Source organism: Vicugna pacos, chromosome 16 (assembly GCF_048564905.1).
Source record: "Vicugna pacos chromosome 16, VicPac4, whole genome shotgun sequence".
Lineage (NCBI taxonomy): Eukaryota > Metazoa > Chordata > Mammalia > Artiodactyla > Camelidae > Vicugna > Vicugna pacos.
The window spans coordinates 61,011,933-61,038,466 of NC_133002.1; the positions used below are offsets into that span (position 1 = coordinate 61,011,933).

Sequence of the window (26,534 nt, forward strand, 5' to 3'; positions counted from 1 at the left end):
CTGGCGGCCTCCCATCTTCCTCTCTCCATAAGCGAGAGTCCACTCCCTGACCAGACACTCAGGAAACCCTTGAGGCAGGGAGTCCCGCCGCTCCACCTCGGTCACAGTTTGGAGGCTGGCCACCTGGCCGCTTCGCAGGGGTACCCTACTCTGCTCCCCACCCTCTGACTGCCCACCTGCCCGGCCCCTCACTTCCGAAGGGTGACCCACTGCGTCCCAAGCCCAGGCACCGGGCTGCTCCTTCCCTCCCGGGACCTCACACAGGTCACAGACTCAGGGAAGGAGGCTGGGAGAGCTCCAACAAATGCGGGGTCACTGACTCAGTGGCCAAGGGCAGGAGATGCACGGGCCAGTGCTTGCCGATGCCCCTCTCTTCCGGCTGTGCCAGTGCGCCTAGATCCGCGCTCTTCTGCGGGGCAACGTCTGCTGGGCATATAGGGGTGGAACTGAGCTCAGGGCGGTGGCCTCTTTGGGGTCCCCAGGGTAGCTCTCTGGTGCTGGCTTCACGACCCCGCCCCACTGCTGAAAAGCCTGCGGCCAGGAAAATCTGAGAAGCCCCCACCCGACCCTGCGCTCTGCTCTCCCCGGAATGTGCCTAGCCCAGCACTGGAGGTGCTGCCCCCAAGAAGACCGGGGACAGAGAGGCCGTGGGCGGGGGAGGGGGGCGCGGGGCTTCGGCGCGGCAGCTTCGGGTTCACTAATCACATCAGCTAGCTCTGAGCCGGCGGAGCAGCCAGTTGCCTAGCAATACCCGCGAACTCAATTCTTCAATCAATAGGCGCGAGGCGCTGCATTTCGGGGAGCGCTGGCGAGGCTAGGTGGTTCTAGGGGGCGGGTCCCATGACAGCACTAGGGAGCAGTCAGGGAACGCCTGGGGAGCGCGGCAGGGAGGCTCCGGGAGTCCAGGACCGGGACATCAGGCCTGGAGGTGGGGTGCGCTGGCGGGGAGTCGGGCCAGAAGAAAGGGGAACCCAGAGGTCGCACCCAACCTCGCGGAGTCCCCGAGTTCTGCCCAGACTCCAGAGAAGTGCAGTCGGTAGGTGAGGAAAACCACAACCTTCCCTTGGGAGGTTAGGGAGGGTCACACTCCGCTCCCTCCCAAGACTACTCCCTTACCCCTGCCGGGTTTGAGTACCCCTAGTTGGGGAAGGGCCTACTGGGATTGTAATCGTCCCAGGACCAGCGGACCAGAGAAGTGGACGGGATGGGTACTGAGCAAGCCACCTCTCCTCCCAGGGCACCTCTTCCCTCTTCTCCAGGGGCGGGGGGAGGAGGAAATAAAACCCAAGACACGTCTCTATTTACAAAGTATATATTTAACACGTAAAAAGCAGTATTGGATACAGACATTCACAACCGCAGAAGATAGGTACTGAAGCTTCACTCTTGAGCTGAGGCGGAGATCGATTCGAGATTTCTACAAATCTTAGAATTAAATAAACCCAACACACGCACATTCCGCGCGGTTGCAGACTCCCAGCCACGAGTCCCCAGCCCTGCCCACCCACCCCCAGGTCAACGTCGCAAGAGCGAGCGAAGGAGACACGCACACGGCCACGGACAGACGGCAGGACAGAGGGGCGGTGGGGCAGAACCAGGCTGACCCGGGAAGGTCGGAGGAAAGGGTCATAGTCAGCCCTGAGGTAGGGAGAGGGGGCGAAGGGAGGGAGGGAAGGCGGCAGCCAGGTAAAGACACGTGTCCCGGAGTTACCGTAACAGACATGTTCCTTCAATGAAGTTTCATCTGAAAATAGCGTCGATATTTAAATAGATACACTCGGTCAACGGCGCTTCTTTATACAAAGTCTAAAATACCAGTTTTACAAATGTGAGCAGATAAAAATCCATTCCCATTGCAGGGGCTTCTCTTCATAGGCGCAATTTGATTTTTATTTTTAAACCTTGTAGTACACCATCTTCCTCTTTTTTAGCCCCTCATTTCAAAGGCAAGAAAGTCTGGAGGAGAGAGAGGCTGAGAAGCGGGAGGTGGGAATAGGGGGAGTGCGGAGAACCAGGCTGGGGCTCCCGCCCTGTACCCCTCCCCCCCCGCCCCCGCACTGAGAAGCTCCCCCCAAGCCCCGGCTCCCCGCCTCTCACCCCAAGTCTGTGCTTCCTCCCAGCGCTCAGGGCCCCCACGCCCCTCCCTCAATAAGCAATGGGAAGTTAGATCTTCACTGGCCCTTTAAGGTTGGGGGAGGACGGGAGGCCGCAGGATCAGTCCTCTAAGGGACGGGGTTTGAGGGGGGACAGATTTGTGCTTATGAGTCAAAAGAGGGGCTCGTGTTCAGCGTCCTTGGAGCGCAGCGTGATCACGAGTCTGCCGGGGCGGGGGTGTCCAGGGACCTGCCGCCGCGCAAGGCCTCCCCAGCCGCGCCGGCCGTCTCTTCTCCAACTCCCGCTCCTCCCTCCCCCTCTGGCGGAGTTTGAATGTCGAGTTCAAATAGAGAACACTCCGCGAATCGAAAAGGCCTATAAATTATAGCTTTTGCTTTTAAGAAGGGAGGAAAAAAAAAGAAAAAAGAAAAAGTTCTGATGCGCACTCTTGGATAGAAACCTCGCCTTGCCCCTCCTTCCCCTAACCCCCGCTAAAGCCGCCGGGATGCGAGTCCTGCCCTGCTCCGAGCCCCGAGCCCCGAGCCCAGACCCTCCACTGCACTCCTAGCCAGGCAATGGCCAGGGCCTGGGTGCGAAGCCCCCACTCCCGGCCGGGCCTCCCTCCGTGGGTCCCCCAGGGTGGGCCTGTCTGGCCATGGGTCCGCTGGAGAGCTGGCGCCCGCCCTCCCCGAGGGAGGGAGGCAGGCTAGTCCAACTCTTCCTGGGAGGTGGGGGCCACCGTCTCTTCTGGCGAAGCTAGAGGACGCGAAAAGGAAAAGTCTACCCCAAACACTTTTCTTGTAAAACAACAACTGTCTCGAACTCTGGGCACTGACATGCAATCCTCCCAATTTATCCTGGCATTTCGGGAATGTAAACAGATCCGCTGGATTTCTTTTCTTTCTGTGGAGTAAGGAATCGAGGGAACTGGGAGACTTTGTCCACATGACATACACACGATCAGATCTGCGTGCACAACACACACATCTCCCGTAAAGTGCATTTCCCGGTGTGGTCCTGGGGTAAATCTACTGCTCCCCACCCACCCGCAACTTTTTACCTTCAACCTCACACACAAAAAAGTTATTCAAGTTAATACTTTGTTTTCCCCCAACAGATTTCTTAATCTGAAAAAAAAAAGAAAAGAAAAGAAAAGAAAAGAAAAGAAAAGAAAAGAAAAGAAAAGAAAAGAAAAGAAAAGAAAAGAAAAGAAAAACAGACTGACTGACCCCACCCCCTTTCTTTCTGATTGGGGAGCCAACCTTTTGTTGGCCTGGCCAACCAATAGGAAGAGAGAAAAAATCCGGGTCCTGCCTTGGTTTCAGGGGTCTGCCCGGGCTGGAGGAAAAGGAAGGAGGGGTGAGGTGGGCAGCTGAGTCCCTCCAGGCACCCTCCCAGGCCCAGTACCCAGGTCCCCATCCTCCCTAGTGCCCTGGGTGGCTGTCCAGCCCCTCCTGCCCCAACTTAGCCTGTCTCCCCCAACTAAACCACACTGAGTCTCTCTCTCCTTGTTTAAATAAAACAACTTCAAGAGTTGAAATATATATATTTAGATTTTTTTCTTAAATAACATATTTACATCTAATAGAAAATATAACTCTAGAGATAATCTTTCCAACCAAAACTGAGGGGGAGGAATGAAAGGAGCTGGGGTGTGTGAAGTCAGGGAAGGGACAGGACCAGCCAGAAGGCCGCCTCCCACCCAGAAATAAAAAGCATTATACCAAGTTTGCACTCTCACTCTCTCTCCTGCTCTCTTGTCCTGGAATCACCCACCCAGCAATTCATCTTTTCTCTTTAAAAAAGCCTTGGTCCGTGTTACTTTCCTTAATGGTGACGGTCAAAAAGTTTGAGGTCACGTCGGTGACCACCACCTTCTCCAGGTTGGTCAGAGAGGGGCTCCAGGATTCTTCCTCTGGGTCCCCCAGGATTCTGGCCACTGGGATCCTGGCGATGAGGGAGGGCCTTCCCCCTTGAGCCCCCATGTCCCGATACAAACCCCCCACAGAGCTGGGGGTGCCTGAGCCATGCCGGACCCGGGGGCCACCAGGGTCCAGGGTGCCCTGGCCTTTGGCCTCCAGGAAGGCAGCCCTGTGCTTTATGACCCTGGCCGGAAAGGTGTCCACAGCCAGTTTGCCCGTGGCCTCAGCTGGGCTGGGGCTGGCCACACCACACTGGGCCAGGTCTGAGTCCTGCCTTCGAGCCAGCTGGATCACACTGTGGCCAGCTGGGAACTTTCCTGCCCCGGAAGCAGCGTCGTCCAGCTTCCTGCCCTTGAGGTAATCTCCGAGGCCATCACTGGGTTCTCCCAAGGGCCTCTGTGAGGGGTCCAGGAGCTCCTTCCGGGGCTTGGGACCTCGCTTCTTGGAGCTGTCACCTGGCGAGCTGGGTTTGTCCTCTGCGCGGCCTGAGCCCCGCTCGCGCTCCCGCTCTCGTTCCCTCTCCCTCTCGCGCTCCCGATCCCGCTCACGGTCCCGAGGGGGCTCCACTCGGCAGGTGCTGCTGGTGCTGCTGCTGCTCCCTGGCGGGGACAGACCCATGTTCCGCAGGCCCTCACGGGCCCGGGAAGTAGAGGCCAGTTCCTGGGGCGAGCGGCCAGGGTAGGGGATCCGGATGCCTCGAGCCGAGTCACTTCGGAACTCATAAGTTTTGGCCTTGGCCTTGGCCTGGGCCTGCAAGAAGAGAAGGCAGTGTCAAGAGCAAAGCAGGGCCCTGTTCACCCCTCCCCCCAAAACCCCTCTTCCAGCCCCAGCCTCCCTGCTTTACTCTCTGATACCTTAGAATTTCTGTAAAGGTGGGGATGAACCTTAGGGGTAGCAGTCTGGAGGAAAGGGCAGAGCGTTTGTCTGTGCACCAGGCACAATTCTTGTATTCGATTATATGTCTATTTGAGATAGCTGGGGCGGGGGTTGGGTCCAATAAAGGAATTTTAGTGTGGCTAAGCTCCTCCCCCCAAGACAGCCCTTGGCGGTGCTACTGACCAGGTGACAGCCTGTCTGGAGACTCCCTCCTAGATTACGAATAGAACACCCCACTGGGTCACAAGCCCTCAGGGACCCACTTCCGACAAACTGACACAACAGCATTGCTGCCCACCATTGGACACTGCCATCCTACCTTGAGCAAGAAAGTTTTGGGTTTGGGTCCTCGCTTTTTGGGGCCATAGAGCTCCATCTCTCGTTCCCTGCAGAAAGGGAGGAGGGAGAAGAGTGTGTGAGTAAAGAAGCCAAGTGGTACTCTAGTTCAGGCTGGGCAGGAGCCTCCCTTCGTGTTCCTAAGTGAGAAACTGAAGCTTAGAAGGGCCTGTACCTTTCCTCAAAGGCTGCGAGCAGGCGAGCATCCAGGATGTTTTCTTCGGGTTCCCATGTGCTGTACCTAAAGGGAATCAAGAAGTGGGCGTCAGTCCCGGGAGCAGGGAAAGAGCAGTGTGTGTGTGTGTATGTCTGTAACTTTTCTTGTTGCATTGTATTGTATTTCAATGTAAAGGAAAAAAAAGAGGAAGAAAGAAAGCTCCCGAATAACAGCCTGGGGTTGAGAACTGCTTAGAACCTACTTACTTCTGCGACCAGCCCTTCCATTTCACGAGGTATTCCATGCGTCCCTGCGGATGCAAAAAGGAAAATGTGTGTGTGCACAGGCAGAAATGCATGACGAGGACACGAGAAATACATGCAAAAAATGCATGCACCGAATGAATGCGCGAAATCCCACCGCGAAAGGCACGCGCCCGCTGCATCACCCCCTGCACGAAACGCTGCACAAAGTGCATGCACCGGCATTCATTACCCCCCACCCCGCCCCCCACCCATGCAATCTGTGCATCGCTGCAAGTCTAAGGAAAGCGCTTGGGCTCAGAGCCGCCGCCACGGCCGCGGCCGCTTCTGGGACCTGGGGGAAGGGAAGCTGGGCTGCAGCAGGGGGAGGGAACCCGGGCCGGGAGGGGAGAGCTCGGCCCAAGGCCCGGGGGCACCTACTTTCCGTATGCGCCGCTTCAGGAGGGCTTCGGCCGCGAACACCCGCTCCCCCACCGCTGAAAGCTCCATGTTGACTCGCCGCTTCCCCCCTTGGCCGCTTCCAGGAGCAGAAAAGCAGCAGCCAGCGCACGACAGACCATAATACTCTCCCGCTGACGTCAGTTCTCCTCCCCCCTCCCGCGCGCTCGCTCCCTCCCCGCCCCCTCCCGCACTCAGCTCCCTCCTCCCCGCCCGCCCCGAGCTTCCTCCCGCCCCACGTGTTGCTAACGACGTTGCTAAAGCCGAGCGGCCAGGGCCTGCTCTCCCGTGCGCTGATTGGGCGAGCTCCGGGCCACGCCCCTCTCGCTTTCTCCCCCGCGTTGCTACGTGACCCGCGTTCCAATCGCCAGGGGGCGGAGTCCAAGGCGACTCCAGAGACTGAAAGCGGGGGGGGGGCGCCGCCGGAAGTGACGTAGAGCCGGAGGGCGGGCTCCGCCGCTGTCAGTCTGTGGGGCTGGCAGGGGGGCCTTCCACCCTCTGTACCCACCAGGGCCCCCTCCCCCGCCGCCAAGTTGTCCCTGCGGTGCTCAGCGTCCCCCACAGCTCTCGCTGGGACCCCTGCGGCGGTGTCAGCCAGGCCCCTCCCCCTCGGCGACCCCGGCCAGCCCCACCCCCACATCCCGAACTCGCGCCCTCCCCTCCCCCCCCCGCCCCCGCGCCGCACAATGCACAATGCACAGGTGCTGGGGCACCGCGGGCCGCACCCGAACCCCAAGAGCCGGCTACGCGCCCCTCGCCTGATCTCCCTCTCGGCCCCCTCCCCCGGAGCCGCAAAGCCGACCCTCGGTCTCCATGGCAACGGCCTCCCCCGCCGCCGCCAGCCCCTTCCCGCTAACAAATCAATGTGCCTGTGTCTCCTGTCGCGCAACCCTGTCCTCGGCCACCCTCCGAGCCCTGCGAGTCAGGCGGGGCACCAGCGCTCGCCCCCAACTCAGAAGCCGAATGCAGACCCAGCGGAGGCCCGCTGTTGCCGCCCGAGTCTTCCCACACCCCGTGATCTGGTGGGGGATGTCGCGCACCTTCTTCCTGCTCCCGGACCCGTCCCCGACTCCCTGAGCCACCTGCCCCTGCCGCCAGCCTTCGCTGCTCATCCTCACCAGGCCTTGGCCCCAGCATCGCTAGCCGCCCCCTGCACCACACCTGGGTGTGTTGGGGGAGGGCGTGGACGACCACCAAAGCAGAGCCTGGAGCTTGGCTGGGGTTGGGGCGCACAGCTAGGGGAGCGTCCACCTTCTCCCGGACCGGGGCGACCAGCCGGGCCTGCGCCGCGCACTTCTTGTCCACGGCTCTTCCCGACGTGCGTGGCAGACCCTTGGCGAGAAAACCAGGGGAGCGTCGCAGGATCCAGTGCAGGCTGAGGGAGAGGGGCTCACGGGCGAAGTAGCGGGGTCCAGGAAAGGGCGAGGGCCGGGCCCCGGATGCCTCGCGTGCTCACACACGCACACACACGCTCCTCGTCAACTCGCGGTGACCTGTGGCTGGGCAGCGGCGGGGACAGCAGCCCAAGTCCCGGCCCAGCAATCCCCGACCCTTTTATCTTACCGCCCAGGCTGCAAGTAACCGCACCTATACCTTGAAACCCACGATTTAGTTAAGACATGGGTGATAAACTTGGCTGGAAGCAGTTTCCCTTAGCGAGGGATGGGGTGGGAGAAAGAGAGAAAAAAGAACAAGAGAGAGAAGAAAAGTAGAGCCAAGGAGTCTGACTCGAAAGGGCAAGAAGCCCAGAGCGGAAAACCGGCCTCCTGTCCAAAGTTAGGTGCGCGGCGGGCGCGGCGCGGTCCTGGACGCGCGGGACAGGCGCGGCTCCCGGCCGATCCTCCCTTTCACTCCCGCCCCTGGAAACGCGGGGTTCCACTTTTTGGACCTGCTCAAACTTTACAAAGTGGGTGCTAGACTAACAGTCTCATCTCTCTGGTCGTTCGGTCTTATCAAACAGCGAACTGGCGACGCCCAGATCGCCCCGGCGACCCGCGCGGGCTGCCCGCGAGAGGCCGCCGACGACCGTGTCCTTAATCATACAAAGTCATTCCCGGTAACAAATAGTTTCGTTGGCCGGTGCCAGCGATACAGCTGTTTCTGTTTAAGCTTAAATACTTTCCAACAGTTTGGGCAGTAAAAATAAAGTCGGCCTCAGCCGCCTGCAAGTGTCTGGTTTCCCCGCCCAGAGAAAGCCCACCCTCCGCCCCGGGCCCGGGTCGCGCCGCACGCCCCTCCCGCACCCTCTTGGAATCCGCTGCCCGCTGTGGGCGACGGCGGCTGCCGGGCCGCCCCAGCCGCGCGCCGGCCGCCCAAGTTCCCCGGGCACCCCAGGGCCACCCTGGAGCCGGAGAGAGGGAGCCTGCCCAGAGCGGGCTGGAGGACCAGACTCGCCTCGTCCCCCGCCCTCCCCCTCCCCCTCGCAAGCCGGCCCGCGCCCGCAGAGGGTGGCGGTTTCCCTTCAGATGGGGTTTCTGGAGCCCTGTTCCCGGGAGTTGTGTTTGCGTTGGGTGCCTTTACAGACCCGGAGTTTGCACGAGGCGTGCAGAGGTCGACGGTTTCAGTTTCACGCTGAGAAAGTTAGCTCAGCTTCTCCCTCCCGGTGCTTCTCTTCTTTCCTTTTTTCCTTCCTCCCTCGCTCCCTCCTTCCCTCTCTTTTTCCTTCTTTGCCTAAATGCCTCCGAAGCTTGAAGTGGGGAAATGAAAACCCTGATGCACGGCCCCCTCCTTCGGAGGGTATTTAGCAAAAAATTTTTCGCTTTTCCGCCGCATTTTTACGCCTGTCTTTATGTCTGGTGGTGAAAACACTTGTTCTAAACAAAAGTATTGCTTATGCGGTGTCTGAGTTTGCCCACGTCGGGGATTCCTGCAGAGCCCATAGCAAAGGTGGAACTCGATCCAGAAGGAAACGAGAGGCATAGAACAACCTAAGAACAATCAGACCAAGCCCCGTTCTTGTCGGCAGCAAACTCCGTCCCGCAGAGGGTGAGGGCGTGGGGAAGAAACCCCTGACTTGGGGGTGGGATGTGTGCCTCACCCCTTCCTGGCGCACCGCACCCCTGCCAGATGTTCAAGAGAGAGCAGGGTTGCAGTCAGTGTGAACACTGGTCATTGGATGACCTCTCAATTCCCCAACAGTTTGGAGGCAGGTGGCAGTCTGAGAAATGGGTTTGTAGCTCCCGCAGTAACGCAGAGCTGGGGCCTCGTGGTGGGCGCGGCAGGATGCCTGTATGTGCCGGGAGAGGCCTGGGGTGGGTGGTAGAGGCGTCATTCCTTCTGAGTCCTGGCCAGTTCTTTCAAAGTGATCAGCCGGTGGCACTGTTTTATAAACCAAGGGAAGGAGGAACCTCGCTCCCCACCTTTCTTATTGATCAATTTTCACCACCTCCCTTATTTCCTCCACACAACCGCTTTTCTCCTTCAGAGTTAGATAGCTGCTTTTCTCATGTACACCTCTGGATGTAAACAAAACAAAGCTTCAAAGAACAAGAACCTTCTGCTCTTAATTCCACGGACTGGAGGTCATTCGAATGCGTCTGGCAGGTTCGCGTGCGCCGCCACTGCAGTAAATAAGGTAACTGCTTCCTATTACTTTAGCCCCATATGGCTGCAATTTGAGTGTCTTTGGAGACAGTGCGTGTGTTGGGGAGGGGGGCGGGGGGAGTGAAAGTGGAAATCAAATGTTCTCAGATCGCATTTTTATGAAGGAAATTGTCGGTGATTCTCTTCGCAGCCTTCACTCCACGTCCTAAGTTCCGGGGATAAGCAGCCTTGTTTCTTTGTTTATGGAAAAATAGACTCCCGCCCACCTCGGGACACCTGCTTCCCGAACCCCTGGGTTTCCTACCCGATTCTTCATTCGTTTTGGTGAACTGGGCACACGCCTGCCACTTCCCTTCCCAACAAAGGGCCTCCAACCTGCTGCCGACGCCTAAGAGCCAGACCCAGCCCTTGGCCCACTCTCCCGAAGGTGTCCGGACCCTGTGCTCCCTGCGCCCGTCTCTTTCACCTGGAGGCATCCCTGGGTCCAGGAGCTCTTTTAGACCACCCCGTGTCCGCTGCCCCGAGACTCAGCTCCCGGGAAGGAGGCTGGAGGCTGGAGGCTGGCGAGGTCAGAGGAGAGGAAAGAGGAGGAACCCGCTGAGGCTAGGCGCTGGGCTCCTGGGTCGCTGGCCAGACCAGCAAGCCCCAGGGCGTCCTGTAGCTCGAGGGTGAGGCCGGGCCTCGGCTCGTTCATTGGGAGCGTTTCAACTCCGCGGCTTGGCGGGCGTCGGACCTGCATGGTCTTGGCCTCGGACGCGGGCGGATTTGGAACCCAACCGTTTGCCTCGGGCGCGACAGCGGGGCCGGCTATAAAGTGAGCGCGGATGGCTCCGAGGTGTGGCCACGTGGGCAGTGGCTGCGTGTGCGGTGGTCGCAACCTGTGGCTTACCTCCGGCCACTGTGGAGCCCGGCGGGCGTCCTCTGGCTCTGCCTGCCCCAAGCCTGGGCCAGAGCCCAACGCCTCAGGGACCCTGTTTGCCTGCTAATGGGGGGAAGGGCGGGGTGACCCAACAGCCTGCAGAGTCCCAAAGACCCGGCCGGGACAGGATGGCCAGAGACTGGAGGTGAGGCTGCGGAGGTTTCTGGCCTGGATTCCAGGCTCTACTCCTTCTTGGAAGCAAGAAATTCCCACCTCTCCTGTCCCACTTTCTCCTCCCAAGTAGGCTTGCAGACCATCGATATCAGATAAGCACTAGAACATGCTGCAAAGTATAAGGGGCTGACTATGCTACAGTCATTTCCCACAAGCCTACACACACTCCAGAAGCCATATAACCTTTGACTTCAGCTACCTGAAGTCACAGGTGGAATAGAGACCCCTCAGGGCCAAGCAACATCTATTGAGCAATTGTTATTGGGCACCTACAGTATCCCACTTAACAGTCACAACAACTAGGTAAGATCAATTCTATTATCCCCATTTTATAGATGAGGAAACTTGAGGCACAATGAAGCCAAGTAACTTGCCCAGGGGCACATAGGAGGGGTTCTGCCTTAAGTACAAAGCCCAAGGCTCTCTAATAGTCTACTGCAGGGGCTTTGGCCCTTCTGAACATTGCAGTTTCTCCAGGGCTTACGGAAAGAATACAGGGTAAGAAAGTGCCAATGGAGCCTCCTGGAACTGGCCATAGAGGAAGATAGTCATCTCGTTGCCAGAATCAGTAACTTGGTCCTGCTAAGCAGATACTGGGCCATTGTTTAAAAAGATGAGACTGGAATAAGAGAGGTAGGGAGGAGTTCTAGGAGCCCAGTCGACCCAATTGGAGGCTGGATGTTGGTGGAAGATTATTTGTCCTTCATCACAGAGCACAGTGGCTTTAACTGTGGGCTCTAAGGCCAGTGGTTCAAATCCACTTATTAGCTGTGTGTGTGCAAGTTACTTAACCACTCTATGCTTCAGCTTGCATAACCATTAGTTAAAAAGAAATACGAACATGCTTACCTCACAGGGTGCATGGACAGATTCAGTGAGATGTCATGTAAGCACCATCACACTGTCAGGCACAGGCAAATGCTCAATAAATGCTAATTATTACTGTTATATTTTTCACTTTTAAGTGTTCTGGGACCAGGTCAAGCTAACTGGACCTGGTAGGTCTGGATTGGGTGACTTTCCCTGTGGAACCCAGCGTCAGCCCGAGCTGTCTCTACTTCCCATGAGGGGTACCCACAAAGAGGGAGCCACTGGGTGCTCACCGACCCTCACAGGAGAACTGTGCCCCTCAGACACAATCTAGACTCAACGCTTAGGGCGCCTGCCTCCGGATGCATCCCACCAGGCAGGCTTACCGCCAAAACGCAACCGCGGCCCCTGCAGCCCGGAGGCCCGGCTCCCTGCCTGTGCGGTACGGCAGGAGCACGCGCACAGCGCTGAAGCCGGCACGCATGCGCGCACGCGCGCAGCGAGGTGGACCCCCCAAACCCTCTCGGAGAAGCCCACCTGGTGTTGCCTGCGAAATCCAGCTCCGGGAGCCAGGAGGCACCCTCGGCTGGCAGGGTGCAATGGAAGATGGCTCCAAGGTGTGTGGGAGACCCGAGCCGCTACACCTCCGTACCTGTCCGGCAGGATGAAATGGATCCGAGACCGGGTGGGTTTGTGTGTTCGGTTCCAGTCGCCCCTGGAGAAGGGGCTCAGACCCGACGGCCTAAACACATCAGGGCGTGACTGAGAGAAGTGAGGAGGGTGGCGGGGAGTGAGGGCTGAGCAGCCTGAGACAAGTGGATGACCTAGGGGTCATGGCCTCTGAGCCCCATCCAAGACAAGGGTCTAATCAGAAGTCCCCTTGGCCCCGAGATGCCCAGGGTGTGCGGACTTTGCTGCTGCTTTGGCGTTGGCTCGAGGGATCCACACACTGATTTGAATCTATGATTCAAGATGCCACAGGTGGACAGTTTGACCCCGGATTCTGTCGGCACGGAGAGAGCCTTGGCCTTGGACTCACAATGACTTGGCAGGGTCCTTATGTGCCCCCTCGCCTCTTGTGACCCTACCCATCGGGAAGGTAGGGAGCACGCACCTCCCAAGGGAAGACACAGAGCAAGGCTAGGGGTAGGGCGGGGATCGGTGGCCCCAGAACCTAAGGGAGGTCACTTGGCTCCCTGGGCTCCCTAGAACACGATCTCCGCCAGCCTTGGTGGCCGGCTGGTCGCCGCACTGTCCTCTCCATCCCCTCAAGCTCTCTCCCGCCCCAGGGAAGCTGCAGGGACGCCTCGGACTCAGGTGCTTCACATCCTTTCTCACTTCCTATCCCGCCCTCAAGCGGAAGGAATTGAAGTGACATTTTGCTAGGACTCCAGGTTCCTCAAGTTAGTTCCAAACTGAAGGTCCCTCAGCCAGTGCCACTTCCTCACAAGGTTGTTCACGCTGAAAAGAGTCAAAGTCCAGTCTCCCCTTTTAGAGGTCAGAAAAACTGAGTGCAGGGGCCTGCCAGGTCATTCGACGAGGCACAAGTTGGGGTGGGGGGGAAGGAAGGGAGGGAGCACGAGACTGTGGGCTCCGGAAGAACTTCTGGGGGCCAAGGCGTCGGCCTCCGCGTTCGCCTCCGCGGGGTGGACGGGAAACCCTAGGGGCAGCCGTTTGGGATCTGACGGAGAAACCGCGACGGTGCCCAGGAGGGTCTGGCCTTCTTGCTTTTGATGGACCTTGGTGGAACCTCGGCGTCCTCCGCTCTGATCAGTGCCTTTCCTGGTAGCCCCCGGGACGGAGTTTCCGCTGTGCGCCCCAAGACTTAGTCCCAGGAGGGGGCGCTGTCGGGGGCCCGACCAGGCCAGGCTGGGCGTCGAGGCTGCGCGACCAGAGCGCGCCAGCTCCGCGCACGCCCAGAAGCCGTGTTGCCGGTTCCGGGGCTGCCGGAAAGCGCGCGGCCAGCAGCAGCTCCGTCCCCGCGCAAGCGCCTCACTGTCCGGGCGAGACCCAGGTCTCTCCGGCCATCCTCTGACGCCGGGTGGCTCACCCCCGCAAGGGGAGGGCGCCGATGGCCACTCGGGCCGGGACATCCTCGCCAGAGTCCGGACGCCTTCTCTCGCTCCAGATGAAAGCCTCAGATCGGCTTCCCCTCCCTTCTCTAGGAAATCAAATTCAGGGAACGCGGTACCGTATTTACCCGCACAACTTCCTCCCTTGACATTTTGCACTCTTGAAGTTGGGGCAGGAGTAATTATGCAAACATCTGGGGCTGTCCTGCGCCGCTACCCAGCACCGTTCTTATTCATCTTGAAAGCCGCACTCCCTCATTTACATAATAATGGCTTGTCTAGAATAACACAGCAATCAGAGGCAAAATTAATTTTCTTTTCTTCAGCTAGTCCTTGAGATCCTGAAAACAGAGGCTTACGGCAAGAAAAACTGATTTTGCTGAGAGTGTAGGGTTCTTGACCAGGACCAGGGAGAGATGAAGTTTAAAGTAGTGGAAATGTGATGTTCACGCTGAGTTTGTTATTTTTCTAGTTTCACCCTTGGAGTTCAGCTACTTTTTGGCCAAACGGGTGAAGGGCTGAGCCACCACGAGAGTCCTGGAAGACACTATCTATCACCCCAACCATCGTGAGAGGTTCGGTGGCCCAGGAAACAAGGACAGCATAGACTGTGGCTGGGGGTATCTGGAAGCCAAAGGTAGCACAGGGTGGGGAGAAGGTAGACCGGCGACCCGATCAGGACTAAGGAAGTATCTGGCCAGTCAGTGCTCTGAGTCTCCTGTCTGGCCGCTCTAGGGCTCAGTTCCCCACACTTTGGTCAGATCAGGAGGAAGCACTTCCTTGCTCTGGGATAGCTGCGGTGAGGACTGGGGCAGCAGAAGTCCTTGGATTCAAAGCAGAAAAAGAGTGTGTGGGTGGTGATGAGGGCACTATGGGGAGGAAACATCTTTTATACATTAAAAAATCTTTTTTGATCTTTTTTTAATATGAAGAGGAGTGGGAGGGAGAAATCCACAAATAAATATGGTAAATGAATTTGGACCAGAATTGTAATCGCGGGGCTACTTTCAGGGCTATTCTGGGCTCCAGAGGATTTTTGCAGCAGAATTTGTCCCCTCCAAGGCCACAGTCTCCCCTCCCCCAGTAAACAGTACAGAGTGAGTACACTGCCAAAGAGTGGGAGAACTACCCGCGGCTTCTCCGCATCCCGTTGCGGACAAGAACTCCCTGTCTTTTCCAAAAAGATGGAAGTTTTATGTTTAATTAAGGAGGTGGCGGCAGCTCAGGCTTGCCACCAAGAAGCCACCGTCGCGGTCACTTCTTTTAAAATAATTCTTAAGTTCCTTTTAAAATCAGGGCTGCAGGGGAAAGCCGGATTAGGAATTGCTGAGGGTGGAGCGACCTGCAGAGTGAAGTGGACAAGTAAGAGGGAAAATGGGAGGAGGATTAGCCCCACCGTCGAAGGATTAGCTGTTTCCACGGAAAGGGAGGAGGCGCCAAGAGACCGCGGGGGCGGTGAGAGTGTCGCGATGTCGGGGCTGCTGCGTTGGGAGAGGGAGCCAGTCCTTCCTGCATCTCCCTCTTCTTTCCTCTGTGTTCATTGCCCGCTGCCTTTTGGACGGAGTCTCCATTCTGTCTTCTTTACACCTCCCCGGGTGGCCCAGCACAACCCCAGAGGTATTATCTTCTTCCTGGCGGTGGGTGTGATATCATGACCTCTGGGGCAGGGGGCGCCCTTGGGGAAGGGCACCCCTGGAATATTAGAGTATCTAGATGCCCCCAAGTCTTTTCCTAGCTAGGAAACGCAGGGAGCTGCGATTCCAGGCCTCCCAGTCACAGCTCCAGGTTTCAACTTCAGTTTCTCTCTTCGGGAGAGTAGGTGGGACATCCAATGAACAGTAGAGAAGGGAGCCAGGCGAGAGACTTGCAGGGCATTGCCAGTTCTGCTGCTTCCGAAATCTCTTAAATCTGAAGGAGAAGGTCTCTAGCTGACCTCGTTCTCCCGCCTGGGTGTTCCAGCAGCCCCCGGGGCCGTGGGTCCCAGAACTGTCCTCCCCACTGCCGCCCTCGCCCCAAGCTTAGGGTAGAGGTCCGACCTCCCGAGCCCCGCGAGCAGCCTCTTGTCCTGAGTGGGACGCCATTCAGCCTGCAAGGTCCGTACCAATGACTTCCTTTGCCCCGGAGCCGAAGCCAACTCGGGCTCAACTGGCCGGGAACAAAGAGCAGTCCCCGCGGGAAAAGGCGCTGCCCACCCTGCTGGAAGGGCGCCGGGGGCGCGGGGAGCCAGGCTTCAGGCTCCGAGTTGCCACTGCAGGCCTCAGTGCGAGGCAGCGGGATGGTGAGCTTTTCTCCCAAGAGTCAGAAACTTCAAAGAGCAAATCCCCGAGTCTGGTTTGGCGAAAAGTTCACCCCTCACTTTTTTCACTAGTCGGGTCCGCGCGGACGTGTCCAGTTGAAATGAAGAGGGTGAGCGCAGTGGGCGCGGGGATCTCAGCGGTCCAGCTGCGCTTTAAAGGCGCTTGGGGCACCCAGAAGGGGGCGGGTGGTGACGCCGCAGCAGCTGCGAGGATTCGAGTCCGAGGGTGAAGGTGTGCCAGGGGCAATTGTGCGGAGGGGGAAGAAGGTAAGATGGGAATAGAAATGGAGGAGAGGTGGCTTGGGGGAGATGACTTGGAGCCTTAGACAGAGCCTCCCCGCCCCCACCCTTGATACTCAGAGCCTCTAGGCTTACCCCAGTGCCCCCTCCAGCTGAGACTCTCAGCACTGCCAATCCGGGTCCCCAGCTCAGAGGAATCCAGGCAAGCACCTTCAGCACTTGCATGGCAAGATCAAGCTCCTCTCTCCTCTGGAATATCAGTATTCCAACCTGCCAGATGGGCAGGTTCTTTCCCATTTTGTTGCTATGACAGGTACCTGTAATAGACCCACATGGAGAGTACTTTGAATCCCTGGAAACCCACACCCACATACCAGTGGCGTTTTTCCAAAATGGGGAAAGAGGTCCCAGGCTCAATTTCCTCGAGTAAAGCAGTGCTTCTTCCAGTTTCTGTGGGTTCAGGAACTTCTCTCCAGAGGGAAAAATCCTGGGGCTGTCTACACTGGAGCTTCCAGGGATGCTCAGGGAAGTCAGCCAAGGGAGAAACTGCTGGGTCCAGGGCGGTGGGACAGGGCAGAGGGTGGAGCCAGGCAGACCTGGAGAGTGCTCACTGGACTGGAGGAATTTATGCAAGGGAGGGAGGAGGCTGGAGCTGACACCTACCAACCAGCTGCCCCAGGGAGCGTGCTGGGGAGTGCTTGGGAGTCCTGTTTCTACATGGGCTCAAATGTGCATGATGTTTTATGGTCACTTATACCCCGGAGTCTTGTGCCCAGCTAGGCACAAGAGGTTGTGCAGGAGTGGTGCGAGTGGATAGATGTAGCTACCATTCACTGGGCAAGGGCTGCTCCATGCCAAACTCTGACTAGATGTTACCCAAACTAGTCACTTCTATTGTTCATCACAGCCTTTAGAGGGAGACTTTATTAACCACATTTAAAGATGGGGAAACAGGCTCAGAGGGGCTTAGTAACTTGCTGGTGACCAAATTAAGCTGCAGGGCTAAGGTGCCCAGGAGTTGAGGTACCTAAAAGGAGGTGCCGGTACAGTTCTGGGCAGGAAGCTAGACATGCCCCACTGTTGCTCCAAGTCTTGGGGTTTGGCATGAGAGAGCCAACTGGGGTGCAGCTGGGGTCACTGGCTCTTGGACTTCCCAGACTGGCCAGAACAGAAGCCTGGCAGCCCTGGGCCAGAGTCCGACAGAGTTCTCCTGCCTCTGACCCCACCTCGCCTCCCTCGCCAGCTGCCCAGGAAAGTGACTGGCTGTCAGTTCCAGAGCACTGGTAGAGCTAGTCAGGTAGCTACCTTGGGTCTCCACGTACCAGCTCCAGGGTTCCAGGGCCACCAAGCCACGCTTACAGGGAAGCCAGTGTCCCGGGCTGCCACTGAGACATGCCTGCATAATCCCAAAAGCAGTGGATTGGTAATGAAAGATTTGGGTCCCGATCTGTGCTTGCTCCACCCCTGGCTGGCTGAGTTGCCTTGAATAAGTCCTTTCTTTTTTTTTTTTTCTTTAACTTCTAGACTTTAGTTTCTCCTGTGTAGTTTGGAGCAGGCAGCCTTGGAGTAACCTGTCTAGTTTCCACATTCCATACATTTGGGGTTGTTCAGGCAGGCTTATTTGGATTCCAAAACCTTCAGAAAATACTTGGTAACCATTGGCGGCTGACCACTGATGCATTGCCTCAGCCAGCACACAACCCTGGAGTTTGTGACTGCCCCGAAGTCACAAGGACTCCTAGTGAGAGCAGTGAATTCCTGTCCCAGCTGTGCCAGGCACTGGTCTGTTTCCCCAGTGATGCCAAGCACAGAGCTACCAAACACCTAGGGGAACCAGGAAGGCAAGAGGAAGGGTCCCAGAGGAAACGCTGGGTGACCAGACCACCTCTCTTGTCCCAACCTCAGTCTGGGACAACTTAGGGCATTATCTTGCCTCCAGCTCCTGCGCCAGCGCCACGCTGCTGGAGGCATCGCCGCAGCTCGGACTAATTCCAGGTACATTCTATAGGTGGCATCATGCTACTGGAAATAGCCTCCTTAGAGGGAAGAGGCTCTCTCTGTGGCATCTTCAGGCAGTGGGAAAGCCAAGGCAAGGTCGACACAACCTCAGTCCAAACTGCCAGGAGAAGGACACCTGAGACACCAGTGGAGTGTGTGATGGGGGACGGTTCTCTCAGACTCTGGGGGCCACTAGTCCAAATGCATAGGCTTCTCTTTCTTGCCTACTGCAAATGGTGGGAAGAAAAGGCCTCAGCCCAGAACACAGGGAGCGATAGGTGGGCTCCGTGGGGTCTCCAACAACATTCACCAGCAAAGCCATGCTGTCTGACCTGCCTGGCTGGTGTTAAGTGTCGTGTCAGCACACCACTGGTCCCAGCCTGAGACCCCTCCCTGGTTGCCAGATGTCCTGGCCAGGGGCCACTCCTGAGTCAGGACGTCCTGCCTGGAAAAGGCCAAAACTCTTCTCCCAGTGGGCCAGGAAACCCGAAAGAAGTGGGAAGGGAGAAGGCAAGCAGTGTAATCTGCTGGATACAGGACTTTGGCGTCACCAGCATACGCAGGACCCTGAGATGGCCAGGACCCTGAAATGGCCAAGGCTGATGAGTTGTCCTGAGGCTCCACCCTGGCCAACCTCTCCTCTTAAAGAGACCCCATGCAGCTACTCCTCGTCACAGCTGTCTGATCCGGCCTCCTTGGGCCCAATCGCGTGCTGGGCATTGACCCACTGGGCCTGTCACTGTGGAACAGGGCAGATACAGAAGAGAGAGGTGTGACAGCGACTCCTCTCACCTCTCCTTCCCACCGCCCGGCTGGCTCCAGGCTGCCCGAACCCTCCCGGGTACCGAGCCGGTGGGTCCTCGCCGCCACCACTCCAGGCCTCCTCACCGCCCGGGCCACGCGTAGCTCCCGCTTCATGAGCCCGGGCCTGGGACCTCAGGCAGGTCTGGCGCCCAGGAAGAGGAGAAATGGTGCGCGGATCTCAGCTGACGGCACGATGGGTCAGGCTTCGGGAGACAGCTGAAAGGACCCTAAACCCCCAAATCACAGTCCAGGTCTCTTTCTTCCCCTTCCCCCACCAACCAGGCGATTGGCTAAGGCTACGTTTCTCCGGATCCTGGGCCTCTGCTCAGACTCAACATAGACTCGCTCACATTTTCTTTCTTTCTTTTTTTTTTTTTAACAAAAGCAATTAGATTTCAATCCCGGTTCATTTGCATTTGCACCTCGGAAACAGTAAGGGGAGGAGTGTGAGGGAAGGAGCAGGGGCCTGGCGGCAGCAGATGACACCTTCCGAGCGCCACAGCTGGCCTGGGCTGCCATTGCGCCGGCCACATCTGGCCGGGCCGCGCGACCGCGCTGCCGCCGCGGCCCCCTCCCCGCCGGCTCCCGGGGCCCGCGCGCCGCAGCCCGCTCGGTGGCGCGCTCATCGATCCGCCGGGCCGCGGCCGGGCGAGCGGAGAACAAGGTATAGCCTGTATTTAGGTTCCTGCCCTTATATGGCGATGTGCGCGAGCGCCCGCCGAGCGGCCGCACCATATAAGGGCACGCGACGGGCGCCGGGCTGAGCTGGTGCAAGCTCATTGGCCCGCGCGTCTCTCGGCAACCGGCTCTCACGAGTGGAAACGAGCCAGCCGCCCCCGCCCGCTCCCCGCCCCCTCCCTTTCTTTCTCCCGCGGCATCCCCGCCTCTCGCCTCCGCACCCCTCTCCTTGGCTACCCGCATTTTTGCCCGCACCCTCTCCCTAAGTTTTCTTCCCGCGGTCGTCCCCCTCCCCCTCGGCCTCGTTGTCATTATTTTCCTTCCGCACGGCCTGTCCTCGCCGCCTCCGCGCACGCTCCCATTTCCACCCCACGCACCCCCTCCCCAAACCCCGGCGAACCGTGGCGGAGGAGCGGGAAGGCCCGGATGCGGGAGGGGAGCTAAAGGGGGAGGAGGTGTGCATCGCTGCTGCAGTTGCCGCCACAGCATCAGGTCCACCGAGTGCACGCACAGGGCTCTGGGAACAGTCCGAGGCTCTCCACTCCCAACACACACACGCTCACCTCCCACGCCCCAAAGGTAATCGAGCAATTAGCTGCCGAAGAAATGTACTTGCGGGGCTAGGGATGTGCTAAACCATAAACAGCCCTAGGTACCACCAAATGATCATCTCCCAGGGTGTCCCTTCGGGTTGAATTTCCAAATATAATCATAATAATGATAAATCGATGTCCCATTTAAAGGTTACTTTAAAAACCTGCCAATTGTTGTGAAGGGAATGCTGCGTGCGGGAGAAAAAAAATGCACCGAAAGAGCCACCCTCGGGTTTCCAGGCAGAATGCAATGCAGTGGTGGTTGCGGGATGTAGGTCAGGTGCTCAGCGCTGGGCCCACCCGCTGGACTGGAGCCCGGTGAGGGAGAAGACGTCGCTATTCCCATGGGGATAAGGCTCCGATTAGCCTCAAACTCAGGCAGTCAATGCACCCCGGTTCTTGGGGCTCCCCTGGCCCCCTCCCTCGCTCACAGAGGCGCGCGCACGCGCACGCAGGCACAGGTGTCTGGCTGACCCTTCCGGAGCGGTAGCCCGTTCCGAAGCGCGTGTCCTTCTAGCGACGCCGCGGCGGCTAGAGCCATCCCCTTGGGGACTTGCTCTTGTCCCTAGGGGATCCAAAGAGGAGAACTAAGACAATGAGTACTCTAGCGCCCTGGGACTTTGCCTGTGACCGAGCTTGCCTCTAGGGCCGCCGCCTAGCCGAGGCGAGGAGCGATGCCCCCTACTGGGAAGCCTATGCCAGGAACTAGGCGCAGGTGGGGGTCGCACAAGAGACCTGGCTCTAGTGGGGGATGGGGAACGGGGAGTGATGACCCGCGTGACCTCTGTTCGGTCTTGGGCATCCTTCCCTGCCCTCGCCCTCCTTCCCTTTCCAAATTCAGATTCCCCAACCTAGCCCCTCCCAGAGGAAGATGGCAAAAGCTGTCTCTGCCAGGGAACGTGGGTGCAAGATTGGAGAGGGTGCTGCCTGCTGGATCGGGTTAGTTTCGGCCCCCTTGTCCTCGCCTTTTATGCGGAAGGAAGCTCTGCGGCCGCAGCAGCCCTTGATGCCATCACGAACCCCTCCCGGACCTTGGGTGAGATTTGCTGTTGCGGTGTCTTGCCTAGCAGAAAATACAGTTCCCTCCCGCGCAGGGGCTGAGGATGCCCTCGGGGCAGAGGATTTGTCTGGGTCTCTGCCATGAAGACCTCTGAGCACTGGAAAACCTATGCATGCCCGGGGTCCAGCCTCTCAGTGCCCCCACATAGCCCATCTCTGCCCCGCACTTGCCCACGCCCATTTAGATCATTTATATTAAATCTCCATTCCCAAGTTACTGTGTGCTTAGGCACATGGATACCTTTGCCCAGAGGGTGTAAGGGAAAGGGAGGCCCCCAGATGTTCTCCCTGCTCAGCGACATTTCTCCTTAAATGTGCCTCTTCTTCTCTACTCTTAAACCCCAAAAGAAGAAGCCACTCATAGATCTGGAAACCCCTTTCCTTGACCTGTTGGCTTCTGGTCCCTGTCCTCTAATTTATTGAATTTGAATTTTCCAGCCAGTAGTGGTGAAATCGCTGGAGTTGAGAACGCGGTTGGCGGGAGGGGTAAGAGAGAAACTTGCAGATAAGGAAAAATAAAGTCCCAATTTACAGATACACCTCTTCTCTGCCAGCCCGGCTTGCTACGTCCCGGATTCCTCCCTGATGGAGTCAAGAGGGCCATGGACTTGCTCGACTTCACCAAGTGGTCTGGGCTCCGGAGCCCGACCCCACCCACGGGTCCTCTGTTTGCACTTTTCGTTTTTTTTCCCCCAGCAATACCAGCCCCGAGGCTCCGGGGGCAACTTCCTTCTCGCCCTGGTGCTCTCCCAAGCCCTGTCCTGAGCCTGCGCCCCACCCGCGCCGGTTCTCCAGCTAGATCTGGACGCCCCTCTCCAGAGCCCGGAGCTCCCCTGGCGTCCAGAGGAGAGTGCTTGGGCCCAGGTGCCAGCGAACTGCAGGGTGGCCGCGGGCACCTCTTCAGCGCGGGCGGCCCTTGGCTGGGCAGAGGCAGGGGTCAGGGAGCTGTTCCCTGCGGAGAGGAGGGTGGGCTCGGGGCACCTGCTGAACTGCCGCCGCCGCTGCGGCTCATGGCGCCGAAGGATCCACCCGGATCTTCTCCGGGGAGTTCCGGGCTTGGGTCGTTTTGTAGTCGGCACGCACACAGCTTTTCAATTTATTTTTTATTTTTCGGTGAGGGGGACGTCGGGGCTGGCCAACCCAGCTCCAACGCCAGGGTGGGGGTGGGGGTGAGGACAGGGATATCTTACGTGGGTGGGGGCGGCACGCGGCCACTTAAGTCAGCAGTCCATTAGCATTTCCCCACCCGGGCTCGTGACCTCGCGAGGACACAGGGCATGCAGGGTAGGGGACAGACCGATAGCGCCCTCCGTGCACTGTCCCCCTGTCACTTCCCACCCCGTTCGGCAGGTAACTGCCCCTCCCCCTCCCCGCACGCCCCCCGCTGCGGTCCCAGATCCCCCTGTGCCCGCGAGGGTCCTGGCGCCCGGGCGGAGTGTCCGCTGGTGGGGAAGGGAGCGGGGCTGCGAGTGGGCTGCGGCGCCCGTCCCCCGCCCGTGGCAGCGTGGCGACTGGCGCCGCTTTGGCAGCCATTTTCTGCAGCTGCCGCGGCCGGGGCTCTGCGGAGAGAGGCGGAGGCTGCAGCCGCCAGACAGAGGCGGTGGGGACAGAGCGGTGCGGGGTCACCAGCAGGGGGGTCAGTCGGTGGCCGTAGCGGGGGCAGGAGCCGTGCAGTGTCGCCGGCTCCCCCCGCCCCTCCCCCTGCTGCATTGCAGGCAGAGCGGGGCCGCTCCGCGTGGCGAGCGCCTGCGATCCCACCCTTTCCCCGCCATCTTGTACCCGGGCTGGCGCCTTCCCAAAGCGGAGCTGCCGCAGACAAAGCCCGCCCTGGGTCCGCGGGGGCCCCTGCAGCCCACCCGGGCTGGGCAGCCTGGGGCCCCCAGGGCCCGTGCCCTTGCCCTGCCACTCCTGGGGGGGGGAATGGTGCTCCCCCTACACCCAGGGGGGCTCGGCGTGCTACGGCCGCTCGCCTAGCCCCAGAGGGTCAGCGGGGACCCCTTTCCACATCGGTTGCTGGGCTGGACCCGCGCCTTCGCCGCAGCCCACCCTGGTTGCGGGAAGGGGGGTCTCCACAGGCTCGGCGGTGACGACAGCTGGACACTCTTCTAGCCTCGAGTTCCTTTCTTCTGATTGGGTTGGTGGCGGGGGCTGTCACTAGCCCTGGAGCCCCCACCGCCCGTGCGTAGTGCCAACCTCACGTCCCCGTTTTTCCCCAGGAACCTCAAAGAAGACCGGAGCGTGGGCGGCTCTCGAGACCCCCCTAGCTGCCCAGCAGCTGCTGCAAACCAGAGATTTGGCACTCCATTTTTCTGGGATGGTAGTGCTGTCGCCCCAAACCCCCAGCTTGCTCAGCCCCTTCCCTCAATGCCCCAGTACAGGACTTCCCGACCTAGGGGAGTAGGGGGAGGGTCAGGCAGCCTTTCCGCAGCCCCGAGACCCTGAGATAATCTGGAGCCTGGCATTGTACGCCACGCTACTCCTTGGTAGCGCGTTTTCTCCCTGAAGACTCCATTTTCCCATCCCCAAGTCCCCGGCCCCTGGGGATGGGGTGGGGGCGAGGCGCGCCCACAGTCCCCAACAGCTGTTTGGTTCCTCCGGACTCCTCATCCCCCTCTCCCCAGGGAGCATATGGCCACCGGCTCTGGAGCCCTCTCCCTTCCACCGACCCCTTAGTGACTCCCCATCTTCCAGTCCACCTAGAGTCCCAGGAGTTTCCGACTGAAAGGAACAGTGGTGGATGAGGAAACTTAGGCTGGGAGAGGAGTGACTGGTGCAAGGTCATTCAGGTTATTGGCAGAGCTGGACTCTTCACACACCCTACCTCTCCCCTTATTTCTTTCAAATACCAAGCTCAAAGCCCAGGCTCGCTGTGGACTGGGAGCTCACTCCTCCAAGTACTTTTGGCCAACGTCAGGACCGCGGCGGGAGGGGGCTGGGCACCAGAGGGGTAGGGAGCTGCCAGACTGCTGGTTCACACCTGAACACTGGGTTTTCCCAACCGGACGCTTGCTGTCTTCCCCACCCCCATCCTGCGGGGTCTCCTTCGAGGGTGAAAAACAAAGCATCCCGGGCTGGCCTCTCCAACGCTGCTGGCAGGACTCAGTCCTCCCCCACCAATGCCTGCCAGCCCGCGTGGATTCCGAGCCCGGCTCCGGAAACCAGTCTGACCACTTCGCCCATTTCCCAAGCCTCCCCGGGCGGCGGGCGGCCGGCTCCCGGGGTGGGGTGAGCCCGGCTCGGCCGCAGCCTCCGCTGCCCCAGCGATGAATGGATTTGCCCATTAGGTGGCCGTCAAAGTGACAAACCCGCCCGCACTCTGGGGGCTTCCGGGCCGCTCTTCATCCAGTCTCCTCCCATCGCGAAAACTGGTGCTTGAAAGATCCACTCCAGGGCTGGGTAGCCTCTGGCCCGCGAGGTCAGCCGCCTGGCCCTGACGACCCTGGCGCAGAGCCGCTTCCAGACCTCGCCCTGTGCGCCTCGTCTCAGACACCCTGAGGGCGCTTACAGTCAAGTCGGGACACCAAGCTGAGTCCCAATGGAGTGTCAAGCCTTCAGAAAGTGGCTGTGGCGTGGGGTCCCCAGAGCGTTGCCCGATGGGACCGAAGCTGGACCGACCTCGAGGGGACCGCGGGCGGGAGAGGCCAGAACAGACCCGCCGAGGTGGGAGGGTGGATGTGTGGCCCCGAAGCCCTTCCTGCTCACGTGTTTCAAAGGCTTGCGAACAGTTCACCAGGTTGCCCCAAGAAAGCCACTGTGCCCCCACGTCCAGCCCGCGGCTTCTGGCGAAAAGAACCTCCTCGTGGGCAAAGCCGAGCTGTCCCTGCCCCGCGCGCCCGCTGACCCCCAGCCCGGGGCGGGATGGTGCGTGGCGGCGGGCCTGTGGTCTCGGCGGGTGCGGAGCTGCGCTGCGGCGGCCGCGGGGGCGAGGAGGGAAAATGGCCGGCCGCCGGCATCGACCGCCAGGCCAGGGGGCCGCGGGAGGACAAGCAGGCACGCCAGGTGGAGGGGCGCCGCTCCCCAGCTTTGTGGAGCGGCCCCCGCGGCTCCCGGTGCCGGGCTGGGGCCGGCGGAGCCAGCTTTGCCGAGTCAGCAGGGCCGAGGTGCGGCCGGTGCGCGCCCTCCCCGAGCCCCGCCCCCTCCCTGTCCCCGTCTCGCTTTTGGGGGAGGAAGGGGAGGACAGTGAGCACCCACAGGCAGAGTCGGTGATGTGCTTGGGTGTCCTCCCGGATCAGCCCACCCCTCCCTGTTCCCTGATGCTTCCCCTCCCCCACCACAGTTAACCTGGGGAGGGAGCAGAACAGAGCTGTCTGCCCTTGGAGCACCTCGCCCCTCCCCACAACCCATGTAATAGCTGGCTTATTCCTTCCTTCTAGGCCGGGTTGAAAGGTTTAAAAGGAGCGGAGTGGGGGCGGGGCGGGGGTGGAGAAGAACAAGGAAAAGGTACTAGTTACTGTTTCACCCCACGCTAGGTAGAGGCTGTCTCCTCTCCGAAAGTGTTGGGGTTGGGTGTTGTGGAGGAGCCAAGAGAACGGTACCGGTCATGTTCAACAGACCATGGCAGAGTGAGGTTGGAGGTCAGCCCAGCTGGCTAGGGAACCCCCAGAGCTCCTAGCACTTGGAGCTCTGCCCCTGAGGGCAAACCCAGATGAAACAGGAGGAAGCTGTAGAGAAGCTGGATTTAAAAGTGGTAAAGGAGGAGCAGTCAACAATGAGCACCCTGTAGAGAGAGCAGGGTGGGATACCTGAGACTCCTAGGTCTACTGTGGTGGCGAAATCATAGAGAGAATTCCTGCTGAGGTCTGAGGATGACCTGAATGACCTCCAAGGCCTCCATCTCCAGGATCCATGGGAACAGACAAAACAGAGGCATGACCCACGACTGGGCCCAGTTCTGCTGGAGCTGAATTTCTCCAGGCTTCACGGTTCCTTGTCGGTACAACAGGGCCATGGACTCTGTGAAATAACATGGGAAGTGCCTGGCATTTAGTAGGTGCCCCAATTAGAAAAGTATCAAAACACCTTTAGTTTCCAAATAAGTGTTGATGTCCTTATGGTCCTCTTTGCCATCATGATTATGGAGAAGCTTCCTCAGATGCACCTCTGTTCCCAGCACTGCCCTAGGCCCTGCACCAAAGGCAGGAAGATGCCAACAAAGTCCCTTGTGTCACTAGCGTGCAGGTAGTGGCAGTAGAAAACCTGTGTCTCCAAGAATGGACCATCCTCCCTGCCCCCCCTTCCTCTCCTTCTTGGGGGAAATCCCAA

At 59.2% G+C, this 26,534-nt stretch overlaps 1 protein-coding gene across 1 annotated transcript; it reads right to left on the reverse strand.

Annotated features, from left to right (window-relative positions):
* Positions 1-3,624: 3,624 nt before the first annotated feature.
* Positions 3,625-6,249, reverse strand: CBX8 (chromobox 8). The gene is made up of 5 exons (XM_006199565.4): positions 6,069-6,249; positions 5,652-5,695; positions 5,404-5,469; positions 5,212-5,278; positions 3,625-4,766 (listed from the first exon to the last, which is right to left on the reverse strand). The coding sequence occupies exons 1-5, from the start codon at positions 6,135-6,137 to the stop codon at positions 3,879-3,881; spliced, it is 1,134 nt and encodes a 377-aa protein (XP_006199627.2). The 5' UTR covers positions 6,138-6,249; the 3' UTR covers positions 3,625-3,878.
* Positions 6,250-26,534: the final 20,285 nt, after the last annotated feature.